Below are 13,272 nucleotides of genomic sequence, written 5' to 3'. Positions count from 1 at the left end.
GCACACGTGAAAACACACGTGAGAACACACGCGAAACAAACACACGTGAAACAAGCAAGCAAACAAACAAACAAACAAACAAACAAACAAACAAACAAACAAACAAACAAACAAACAAACAAACAAACAAACCAGCAAACAAACAGAAAAGCAGACAAACAGACAACCAAACAAGCAAAAAACCGCCTCGATATCATGCGTCACCAAGCAAAGCTCTGACAAGCGCGGTTAAACAGCTACTGTGCTAGGCATCCCTTGGGCGCATCCATGACGTGGTGAGGGAAGCGCACGCCACGAGCCATTATCACCACGTCCAAGTAACGAAGATGCTTTGGCTTTCGTGGCTCAGTGCGGGAGACGCCATAAGACGTCAACAGCTGACGTTTCTGATATACGTGTTTCCTGCGCTCCTCAAGCACTCAGTTCCAGTTTCCAAGCGAAAAAGTGAGAAAACTTCTCATGCCGGAGGGGCTAGGAGAAAGACCTGTTTTGTGCGATTTGAATGCTGATATGAGATCAACGATACTTACGAACTTTACATTCTCACGTAAATGCGTTAATTAAATCAATGAATTACTGTATTTACTTAATTAGTGAGAAAATTAAGACAAAGAACCTGTTTCCTGACCATAGCCATTTCCATAATCAGGTTTCTTAAACACGGCATCGTTATCTTGAGTGGTCTATTTTAGGAAATTTATGGCCAGTTTTCGCGGAAACATCCGGTATTTGTGGCAGATAATAACTGAACTCGAAGAAGCCCGGATGGTTGAACGTCAGTGGGTATACATTGTCGCCGGAGCCGCCGTCTGTGTATCCACATATACCGTGCATATACCTTCTCCTGCTCATCGCTTCGGAAGCTATACAGCCAACATCCTGATCGCAAATTTTTCCGCCTCGCTCGCGCGTATGCAGAGGCGACCGAGGGTGTGTACGGGCGAAGCCTGGTGCTGACCTTACCAGGCCTCTGCGCGTAGATCGACTGTCCGGCAGGGGGGAAGCGGCTGTTCATCTGCGATGCCGAGTGGTGCATACCGTCCTCGCAGCGGGCCATGCACTCGGCCGTGTTGGCCAGGTCCTTCATGTCGACCACTTCCTCCGAGTACGCCGCGCGCAGGTCTGGTCGGCCGCCTGCGAAAGCCACACGCCGGATGATCACACAGCAGCAACTCCAGGGCTTTACCTGAAACTTCCTCCGTATAACGCTTGCTTCCTTTCTCTCTCTCTCTTTTTTGCCCCACTTTGCTATTCAGCTTTCCTCGCGCGATCTGCTACACAGCAATAACCACAATTACTCGATGATGGCAATGTATTTTTAATGCGAGAACATTACTTGGCTGGTCAAGGGTCATGTGGGGGAAAAGTGTGCAGTAGTTAGGCATGCAGTGAGAAGTGACTAAATTTCTTAGTTCCGCTTTGGAGCTCTATATGATATTAAGCAAGTGAGTCGTTTGTCTTGGGTGCAGATCAATGAAACTTAGTAGGAATAAAGTGCGTCTTGAAAGAAACATGGTGCAGACAATTCAAAGTTGTGAGTGCGTTGGTAGCGGCCGTACGTAACGATAAAATTTGTGCTTGTTGGAGTTTCTCTACATGCTTGCCGATGATGAAAACATATTTTTTTTTATTGACAGGTAATGACAAATTGGGGAAGGGGCCTTAGTCCGGGGCTCCTATAACGTCTTCGGCGATGGTCCGTGCCCGTCTGATCAGTGCCCGGAAAACATCGGAGGGGCCGTCGTGAAGGACGCCTTCCCACTGTTCTGTGGTGCGGGATGCAACAAGGATACGGGCAAGGGATGGAGATGCTTGCAGAATGACTCTAAAGCGTTTGCCGTTTGCGAAATCAAGATGCCACATGGTAGGAATAATGTTTGCGTTGGGAGCAACAAGCTGGAGACACTTCATATATAGTTGTAGATATATTATGGGCGCCATAGGAAATTTCTTCTTCATACGATCACAAATGTAACAGATCCATTCGGGCAATATGCCGTGATCATTGTTAAAACCCTCCTTGTGGCATAAGAAACCCAATGTCAGCAGTTTTGTGCGCGGCAGACCAGTAAATCGCAGAGAGTTGCGACATGAATTTCGTATTGAGCCAATTAGGGAACTTATGAAGGCTCAGAAGGCGCAATAGGCCAGTGCGAAAGCTGTTTTGCAAAACAGGATGCCGAGATTTCAAGCAAAATGAAATCAACTGACGGTACAGACAAACGGCTACAGCATGCAGTGAAGGGAGCGTAGATAAAAAAAAACTTGCAACTTATAGCCGCCACTCGTACGTTGTGTAAGCAGATGTATAACAAAGCGACAGAACAATTACGCCAGCGCATTGCCGCTATAACCACTCTTATTGCGTGAAAACACAAGCTACAGAGATTCAGCCGCGCGATTTAGCAATGCTCACTGTCGGGAGTTTAGTATTTGCCCAGGAATCATGTCTGTGGCAGACCGTCTAACGACAGCCAGCGTCAGCGCGCACCATGCACAGCCGGTCAGAAGGTCAGACGGTCAGGCATGGTGAGAACGCCAGCCGCGAATTTCGTCCTTTTTATTGTTTGATCTGCTGATTGAATCGCTGTTCATTTTCATTAAAGAGCCTCTCTCTTTCTCTGTCTCACTGTATAGGGTCCGAAGTTCGGAGTTGCAGAGCATAAAGCAAATGGACACGCATTGCAACAGTTCGCTGCAGCTTGACGTCGCGTGAGTTTAGCTGCGCTGAAAGCGGCAGCACAGCGATACTGCGTCTTCGACTTATTGCACGCGCCGCGTTCATGTTTGGGACAACGTTATCCTTCCTCCACGACGAACAGTGCATGTGACAAAGTTTCTCGTGCATGAAATTAATCCAAATTATCACCGCAGCTCAACTCAGACGAAAAGATGCACCGCGCACATTCATTAGAAGAGGCTTGGGTTTTGTAGTATACCCGAAGCAAACAAACGCAGCATGCAGAGTGCTGCAGGCTGGCGTTTTCGCCGCACCGCCTGTGCAGCTTGTCCTGGTCTGTTATATGCGTCTTTGTCTAATTCATTCGTGCTTAGTTTTCCAGTCAACATGTCTAGCTCGACAGGCTTATTTGGGTTACTGCATTTCAATGACACATCGGCACGGCTGAGGCAAATGCCGAAATAAAATAATATCGCAGTGTAATCGCTAGTTTGATATTAGGAATAATGCAATACAATGGCGGGAGCCACCTACGTTTTATTTAGCTGTGGGGTATAAAGTTCCACTTGCCACGCGCCGAGGTGCGCTAGTTGATAATAGAGGCCACAAAATTTTATCGCTCTTTCTCTTGTAGCCTTCGTGCAGTTTGAAGCGACAAAAAAGAAATTTTAGTTCGCCACTGGCACCCCACATGGGTGAGGTGAAGGGCGATTCTCGCTGAAATAACACTGCGTCGATCGTTGGCAGCTTTCTTCCTTCTTTTTATTCGCTTGGGTTGCAAAGATGCATAACGTCAGTATGAAACTAAATATGAGAATGTAGGAAGTTTTCCATTTTACATTTGCCAAAAAAAAAAAAAATGGCTTCGCCAGTTTGTCGAGGATAACGCACATTGAATAAGCGGTGCAACGCTATTGCTTTATCTGAAGCCTTGTTGATTCAACTTCTACAACTTTGTGAGTCTGCCTTCGGCAAGACTCTTCACCAACGACTGATTATATATAGGATCTCGTTCTCATTTTCGTGCGGCGCTGAACACTTTCCGAGTGCTAGGCTTTGAATAGCCGAAGACCCGTCATGGTCTCTTGAGGGCGTTACCTGCAGCGCCACTGTGCCCCGACTACATGGAAAATGAACCATTACAACTATCGGAGAGAAATTTCTTGTGCTGGAGGGCACTTTAGTAAAGGGTACCAAAGCCACCGGCAGGTTCACACAAACGAGACACCCAGTGTTGATGCAGAGAGCTGCGCAGCTGCCTTCCGCGTGCATTCACTTGGGGCGTCGGGGTCTGGCCGCATGGATCGCTTAGTTTATTCAACACATCTAGAAACTACTGCCATCGTCGCTGATCTAAGAATGCTGAAGGCCTATTACGCACAAGATGGCGTGGTGCTCAAAGCACCCCAACGGCCATAGGCGCAAAGTTTTCCTTTTCCCAGGGATATATATATATATATATATATATATATATATATATATGAGTTGTTGACTGAAGTGACGGCCTTATATAAGAATTTATAAGACCTCACAGTAGGAGACGAGTAAATTTCACAGCCTGAGGCCTCTCCCACCACCAAGAATCTGGCGTTTCTCGGTGGTGTAATCTTCCTTCGTGTGATTGTCGTATACATCGCTATAACTAATACTGCTTCGTCTTTCCGGCGAAACTGCAGCTTCTCTCTCTCTCTTTCTTTTTCTTTTTCTATGAGTCTGAGTATAAGCGCTGCTGCGCATGACTGCTGTTGATTCTGATTTCGAGTGAATCCAGCTTGGCCTCATTTCGATTACTGAGTGAATTATACAGGGTGCCCCAACTGTCATACACCAAGACTTAGGAACCAGAGCACCTGCGTTGCTCAAATAAAACCTAGTGCATATTGTTTCCAGTAGAGCGGAGTAGCCGCCAGTAATTCTTTCGTTCCTGAAATTTAATTCGATAATTGCAACTAATTAATAATAATATTTGGGGTTTTACGTGCCAAAACCACTTTCTGATTATGAGGCACGCCGTAGTGGAGGACTCCGGAAATTTTGACCACCTGGGGTTCTTTAACGTGCACCTAAATCTAAGCACACGGGTGTTTTCGCATTTCGCCCCCATCGAAATGCGGCCGCCGTGGCCGGTATTCGATCCCGCGACCTCGTGCTCAGCAGCCCAACACCAACTAATTATATAATTCGAGAAGTACTCTCCTAATTAGCAAAGTATCAATGAGGCATTTGTATATATAGGCACCCCAGGCACCCCCAAATGACATCTAACTGCTGTGTTTTCAGCGACGTACTAATTGCTTGCAATTTTCTCCGACTGGCAAACAAACCTCATGAAATATGAAAAATACCACGTGACTGCGCTTCCACCCTCATCATAAAGCAGCGCCCTCAAATAAGTTGATTGAAAGCAACTGCATTGCCTGTCGCAAACCCGAATAGACAGCGCAACGCCTTGATTATAGTACGGAAGGAGCACTAATAGCAGGTTTCGCGGCTTTGCAGTTATAATAATATAATATTTGGGGTTTTGCGTGCCAAAACCACTTTCTGATTATGAGGCACGCCGTAGTGGAGGACTCCGGAAATTTTGACCACCTGGGGTTCTTTAACGTGCACCTAAATCTAAGCACACGGGTGTTTTCGCATTTCGCCCCCATCGAAATGCGGCCGCCGTGGCCGGGATTCGATCCCGCGACCTCGTGCTCAGCAGCCCAACACCATAGCCACTGAGCAACCACGGCGGGTGGCTTTGCAGTTATGTCTTCCTCTCTACGTCACACTTATTATCCGTGCCTCAAGGTCGACTGATCACGTTGATAACAAAAGCCCTTTGATAACCCGGCCGAAGCGCCGCTCTGACCGCGCACGAATCGCGAAAAGCATTGTAATAGGCATCACATGTTTCAAAAGTCCGGCTTTGCTCGCACCTCATCGACAGAGTGCGCGCGCAGATATATTTCTTGCCAGAAACTTGCTTCGGACCAAAGCCAAATTAAAGTTACGCTTTTAGTTTTCATGAGAGTGTATACGTGCTGCAAAAATAGGTTCATGGCACAAAATAAAAGCGAAATAAACAGACCGGGAAGCGACCCACGTGTTGAGAAAAGGCATAACCGATGCATTCAAGAAAGTAAATAACCACTTCTACATGAGCCGAATTGGCAATCGGGACGCCTGAAAAAAATAAAAATAAAAAAAAAGAATACGACAGAAGACATCAGATTTCAGCGCGCCCTTGTTATCTATGAATTCGTAAGCGCAGTTGAATGCCAGCTGCTGCTTAGAGGACGTGTTCGAATAGGTCTCCTTCTTCAGCTACGCAGTACTGAGTCCGCTTTATCACACCTTCAGTGGCTTTCTTGATGAGCGACACTGAAATTCTATGGCAGACATCCAGTACAGTGGAGTAGCTGCCAGTAATTTTTTGTCTCGAGCTAATCTGACGTCCGTCTCGATACCCTAAAGAAAGAAATCGAGCGGAGAGAGGTCAGGTGACCTATAGCCGGCCAATTTACAGGCCCGTGCCTTCCAATCCATTGTGCATGAAAAGTCGCATCCAGCAAGTTTCGTGCTCGGCTGCTGCTGTGTGCCGGTGCCCCATCTTGCTGATCCCACAGAAGTGGAAAACGTGACATCGGGACTTCGCTGAGAAACTCATCCACCACTCCTTCAAGGATTTCAAGGAATGAACGGTCGGGATTACCCAGTGATAAACACCTGGGCCGCATGTTTCAGTTTCGCTGGTTAACCATCTTAATGGAGTTCTTGGGCGGTGATTTTTTTCTTTATTTCCTTCATTTGGTTCTGGCTAACTCACAAGGAGTCTGTGCGAGGGCGCTTCTTTATGATACGGGTGGGTGCGCAGTCACGTGGTATTCGCCGTATTTCGCAAGGTTTATTTATCAGTCCGAAAAAATTGGTACGCTATTAGTACGTCGCTGAAAATACCGCAGTTAGATGACCCTTGGCTGTGCCTACAAATGCCTCATTGCCTCATAGGATAGTACGTCTCGAGTTCGATAATTAATTACAATTACCTAATTAAATCTCACTAACAAAATATTACTGGCAGCTACTCCACTGTACTGAAAACAATATGCACTAGGTTTTCTTCGAGTAACGCATTGCTTTTTTTAAATATTGGCGCATGATGATTAATTGGGACATTCTGTATATATTTATGACCTCTGCATAGAAGTGACGATGTTTCGATCCCTAATAAATGTTGTAAATTATTAGAAATCTTTTTAAATGAGTCGTTAGCTGGAGAGAGAAGCGATACTGAGACACATATCACACGCGTGCATTTCACACGCCGTTGGTAAAAGACTCTGCCAAAGGGGTCATTAAAGTCTACAGGATTTTTTCAGGGTCAAAAAAGCACGGAAAGCATTTTGAATCGAGGTGAACATACAGCAACATATTAATTCTCTAGGCATAAGCTATCCATACCTTTAGAAATAATTGTTAATTGGCTACCTCCTTCTATTTAAAAATATAATAAACTTTGTCCCGTGCATATATTTAAATATATTGTGTATGTGTATGGCGTTTACAGTGGAAATTTAAAACAATGTTGAAGTGAGAAAATACGGATGAGGCAGCCGCCGCTGGTACTTCTAATGTGCGTGTTCTTCTATTGGCAGGATTTGCAGAAATAAAGCAAAGTATGAATTAAAATCCGTGCACGTACGCGCCAACAATGATGCAGTAAGCTATGAGCCACAATAAAATTTTGAGCGAAAAGGTCGAGGCAAGTTAAAAGAAACCTCAAATGATGTGGGTAACAAAACCCTGCCAGCAGCACGTTAGGTGGGGAGGGGGGGAGTAGGCTTTGGCATCGCCGGGGGGAGAAGGTTCAGCCCCCCTCCCCTCCCTTAGAAAACTCCGGAGGGTGCTTGAGCCCCGGAGCCCCCCCCCCCCCCGTGGTCGGCGCCTATGACAACGGCTATGTTGTAGCCTGCCTCGCGACAAACTTTCCATGCTCTTTCTATCCTTTTTTACCTCTTTCTTTTTCATTTGCCCTTCCTGCAATACAAGGTAGCCAACCGGTTTTAAGTACTGGTTAACCTTCTCGCGTTCATTTAACCAATTCTCTTTCGCCGTCTCTAAACAACATCTCGCGCTGCCGAAAGTCCTCGGGCGCAGGAGCTCGAAGGTGAAATTTCAAAGGTTTCAGTCTCTCCTTGTGATTGAGGGAAATGAGAAATTTCACGCTCATGCACGCGAAGCGCTGTCATGTGCCCCGAAACTGAGAGCCCCGAAGAACCTGCAGCGCAGAAAGGACACGATTAGCGATCATATTTGGACGATTTCCTAACCACCACGTCAACCCTGCGCGGTCAAAGGACTTGCTTGCGAAGAGGCTACCCATCTGTACCACGTTCGGTTATTTAAGACGGGATGGCCGACTTTGCTTTGTGCCTTATGTGGATATATTTGGGCGATGTTGAACACTTCATCTAGACATGCCCGCAGTTCTATGTGTAAAGAAACACGCTGATTCACAGTTTACAGAAGGGTCTTCCCTGCGCGAGCTCCCAAGCCGTAGAGTTCTCTTAAAAGCTTGAAGTGATCAAGAAAGTAGCTCAACGCCTGTTGATTGCCTTCCTTCGGGACACTGCATTCATCTAAGTTTGGCAAAACACCTGTGCTAAAATGTATGATATGCCGAGCCGCAACAATTGATAGCCAAGCACACCAGGCTAACAACGCCTGTTGCTGCTCCACCGCCACAAGAACCGCTAGAACTTATTTCTCGTTGATTTTGCTGTGAAACCGCGCAACATGCAGGTCACCTTCAAGTGTCGTGAAACTGAACCAGGAAGATGTCTTCTCTTAGTTTCGTGGACATGCATCTGTGGATGCAGGTCTCGCTGAGCGCACTTTTGTGGCAACGTTGTAACAGTGTGCAGTTGGGCCGACTGAAGTTGACTGATGCTTTGCATGGACGTGATCGCGCAGAACTTCGCCTAACGTGGCTGTGCGGATGACTTTGCGCAAACATGCCTGCTGTAACGTTCGGGAGACCAACCGGTTACGTACTACACACATCTAATAAATTTTAGGATAAACCGTCCAATCTATCTGTTTTCATACATTAGCGGGAACCTCCCACGTATCGTTGGGCCCTATGAACGTCGAAATGACCCCTTAGAGACCCTCCCTCCCCCCTCCCCCTAAAAAAAAAGCGTTTTATATTATTTTCTTTCACACCGTATAGCGTCCTTTGCGTGTGCCAGGAATTTCCCATAAATTAACTGCGAAGAGCGTAAGCCATGCAGACATTTAAATTGCGGTACTTATCGCAGGACACTTCAAAAGTTGGCGCATTCAATTTACTGCCAGACGTCCTGCAATGACTAACCAGGCGCAGCTCCTGCTTCACGTGCTTTGGTTTACCAACTAAACACTTTTAAAAAATTCACTTAGTCACACTATGGTTCTTTTCCTATTTCTTTTCCAGAAACTGGAAATTAAGAATTCTAGAAGGGGCCAGTTCTAAATGAGCGTTGGGATATCGGATAGGCTTTGCTCCCATCTTGAGAAACAGCCCCAGTATAACGACAGCGTTCATTCAACGCATGTTCAACCGGGCTTAAAGTTGAAAGGATCATTTACGATTAAAACCGAGTTCTAGGTGACAGAGTACCAAGGCAAACTCCTGGTAGCTTCCGTCGCTGCCGAATGTAGACGGTTTTGAGGTCCGAACTTTGTGGTGCGCGACAGTGATTGCGCAAAAAAAATCATTTATTAGTAATGTATGCAGCTCTTACGTCTCGAGGCACCACCTCGAAGGCTGGGGGCCGCACCGGACCTCGTGCCCTTTTTACATCACCTGCGGGCTTCTCAACTCGCGCAGAAATTTCAGCACACAAGTATTTTGCATCAAACGACCATGTAAATGAATGGTAGACGTGGAGAAAGCTGAATACGTTATCTCATGCTAAGTAGAGGAACGCAACAGACGCTTAGGCACCGTAAAATTTGCAATAAAGTAAAAAAGACAACAACAACAAAGAAACAGGAAAACCAAGGATAAGGGATTTCGTCACGAAAGGAACAACTTATATCGTGTTTTGCTTAAAATAAATTGAAAATATCACCTATAAACTGGGAACGCTTATTGTACTCTCAACTCGATATCGTGTAATGAGCACTGTCACTTGCAGGCCTCCTTTCGTTTATCATGATGCGTGTGGACCTGCGATCCCACGCTCGTATCTGTAACACGCCGGTGTTAAGTGCGGCCCTTTTCAAAGATTCCCAGGCCACTTTGCGCGTGACTTCAGAAGTGCTGTTGGGCTGTCCGGTGAGGGATCTTGTCGATTTGTGTTCTAAACTCGTAGGAGGGCAATGACGGGAGTTCTGATCCCTAAAAAAAAGTTAGAGAGCGAGCGAGCGAGCGAGAGAGAGAGAGAGAGAGAGAGAGAGAGAGAGAGAGAGAGAGAGAGAGAGAGAGAGAGAGCAGGCATATAACTTGCGCCCAAACGCGTTGCGCGGAGTCCACACTGCTCACTTGCCTACGCAATTCTACAAAAGGGGTTGAAATATTTGTGACGGAAGGCACGAGCCCTCGCTACTTACGGGGCCTTGTAATGAGCACAAAGGTGTAATCGCTGTAAGGCAGACTAGTTAAGGAAGGTACAAAAGTGTCGAAGCCACAACCTGCGTGACCTGAGCTGTTGTCACGCTTTGTACTGGGGTTTCTGTCAAACTTTCGTTACTACAATGACTCTTGTGTAGAGGAACGCCCCTGGTTTAACATTTATAGGCTTCTGAATGGCTTCTGTGCCGCCATTCCATGTGAACCGGCGGCACAGTTCTTGTCACTCGCAAAGCGGCTTAAAATTTTTTGACAATAGGGAGCTTTAGAAATAGGAGGCCGAAACAAAGCTACGGGACGCTATTGGCGGGCGAACAAAAGAACGCAAAGAAAGTACAAAAGAACGTAAAAGCCGTACAAAGGGGCTTTGGTTTTTGGGTGCGGAAAGCCGCTCGGGGGCTTAGTTTCTAAATCTGACTAATGGCTGAAGACCTAGAAAGGAGCGATCTCAAAGATATGTAACACTTACTTATTTTTGAAAGATGAAATACAAGCTAGTAGTAAAATCCGCACTTTTCATAATCACCAGCAAACATGCCCGTGGAAGCGTGCTGAGCGAGTGAGGTCCGACTCGCTTCATCAGCGCGTTCACGCACGGTCATTCCATAGCGCTCACATGAGGGGATAGCTATACGACGTTTGTTTTTCGCGGCTGCAAGGCAAAGGGATGGTCACTCGCTCAGCGCTGAGCCGGCTGGCCGCGTGTCCGGAGTGACCAGTCACATTCAAGTCTGCTACCCATATCCTCAAATATGACGCCACTGTGAGTGGCTGGTGTGAAAGTGAGTCTAGCGCTGGTAAGTGCGAGCACACGCTATAGTGTATGGGGATAGAGGAGTAAAATATTGTTGAATTGATGTAATACACTGACACCTAATTCTTGGTATGTTTAAGGATATTTCTATCTTTATTTTTTTTCCCTTTGAGCAAACGTGGAAAAAAGTTGGATGGATAGATAGATAGAGATAGATAGATAATTTATTTGAAGGAAGGCAGAGAGGTCGGCCTGACCTAACGCGCCCTAGCCTGCAATATGCCATTGTAGCCTGATTTAATGTTGGCCTTTAGCAAACTTCCTTACTGCAGGTTTTGTATTCGATGCGATCATCGCTATGTTACGAGTAACATCGGCCTTGCTGGACCTGAATGGTGCCAAATCTTTCGGTCTTCACGTTTCATTTCTGTACCCTGAAATTTACTTAACTGATTAAAACTTCTCTTAATGAGGCATATAGACAGTGTTCGTCGTTGAAAGCAAGTTGGGGAAAAATATGAAGTTGCGTGGCCACCGATGATTGGAGAATGTACAATAGTGACGCACGCGTACAAATTTGTGCAAGAGTGCAAAACACCCTGTTAAAGGCAAACGCAGAAGGTCTGTCTAAAGTACATATCGGCCTTCTTTTATAAAAGCGGATTCGCGTCTGATTCATACACTTATAACAAAACCATCGCTGCTTTCTTTCAATGAGCGCGTCTACTGCGTACTTTCTGCTCAGTTCTTTGTATACGACAGCACCGAGCATCGACGCACTCACTCGCTTGTAACTAGCCAGTCCTTGGAGCGCTGGGCTGTGCCCCCTAAAGGGCTGCAGCAAATAGCGCCTCTTCTTCTTCACAATCACTTTTCCTCTCTCACCTTTCACGCGGCTTCACTCATTTATAGAACGAGTGACTCAGGCGTAATGTGCCAATGGGCGCCTTGCGCTGGAGTTTGAGGTATAGTAGTGGCGCCTGGTGGCGGCGCGCGAAACGTTATCTGGGTAGTACCGGCTTGGGTGGTATTGAGCCCTGGCTGTGGCGAAGCACGTTTCTAGCCCGAGTTTTGCGTCGATTCGCACTTTTTTCTGCCCTGTTGCGAGTGCGAAAAGGCTCGTCACTTCTCACAGACCACGCCGACCATGCTGCGAGCTAGCCGCAGCCTATAGTTTAATGAAAACGGACTTTCCGAGAGACGTAATGCTGGAAGCAGAAGGAATCGGTGACGCCGATCCAGAGAGACCTAGCTCAGCATCGAAAAAGCGTCATTGTCGTTACTTCTGCGTCGTGGGCTGCCATGAACAAGAAGGCCTGAATCCCAACATCAGATTCTACCGTTTTCCTTGAAGGCCTCGCGAAGCGGAGCGTCGGGCGCGCTGGATAGCTGCGGTTCGTCGCGCTGTATAAGCGAAACTTCGCGCCATGCTGACTGCTTCGCCTGTCTTGAAGCTTTCTTGATTATCTGAGTTCTAAAATTCGGTCTTTTGCACCTACAGTCCCGACGGCAGACCGACATAGCAGCAGGCATATGGCTGGTGATTCACGATTCGAGACCTGGCCACAGCGACAATTAACAATTCGACTGGTGCGAACTGGTGAAGTGACCAGGTGTGTGCAAATGACCACAAATGGTCGGGCTGATTCGGTGACAATTCACTACCCTACTACGAGCAGCACAGGTTATAGAGTTAAATGTGCTCATCATTGACCTCAAGCCAGCACGTTGAGGCAGCGCAGCAAGGTAGTATTGATTACAGCACATCGATGTTCGAGCGCTGTCATTAAAAGCTACATCAAGCGAGCAGCGCACGAGCTCGCGCTGCAGCGCGATTCGCACGTACGGTACTGCGAGCTTATATGCATTGCATCAGTTATTTATCAGTTGCTAAAGGGACAGATGTCCGCTACTACAGTGCAGGCATAACTACTTGTCTAGCGGCATGCAGTCAACAAAAATTGCAGGAGGCCCGCCGTTTCGCGGCATGTCGAAAGACCGCTGCCGTCGCGGCGCGTACGTTCGTGCGCTCGAGCAGTTCCGTACACATGATGTCTGCTTATCGCTGCTGTGAATTCATTTATAGCAAGCATTTCCTCGCGTTTGTGCGCCTGAATCTAGCAGCGTGCAAACGTTACCTGAAGTTCAACTTCGTACGCGACTCGCTTCACTTGCGATTGACACCGCGCTAAAACTTCGCCGCTTATTTCTTGAACGGCGTACACGTATTCGGCG

The 13,272-nt window shown here is 46.9% G+C and overlaps 1 protein-coding gene across 1 annotated transcript in view; it reads right to left on the bottom strand.

Annotated features, from left to right (window-relative positions):
* LOC142557670 (cell adhesion molecule DSCAM-like) overlaps window positions 1–13,272 on the bottom strand; it is a 416,825-nt gene that overhangs the window by 13,009 nt on the left and 390,544 nt on the right. Inside the window, exon 17 of the mRNA XM_075669684.1 lies at window positions 964–1,134. Within this exon, the coding sequence (XP_075525799.1) occupies window positions 964–1,134 (171 nt within the window). The remainder of the gene's footprint in view (window positions 1–963; window positions 1,135–13,272) is intronic.

This window comes from Dermacentor variabilis, chromosome 1 (genome assembly GCF_050947875.1).
Source record: "Dermacentor variabilis isolate Ectoservices chromosome 1, ASM5094787v1, whole genome shotgun sequence".
In the NCBI taxonomy this organism is placed as follows: domain Eukaryota; kingdom Metazoa; phylum Arthropoda; class Arachnida; order Ixodida; family Ixodidae; genus Dermacentor; species Dermacentor variabilis.
Note: the sequence above shows the minus strand (reverse complement) of the source record. Positions and strands in the feature narration are given on the sequence as shown.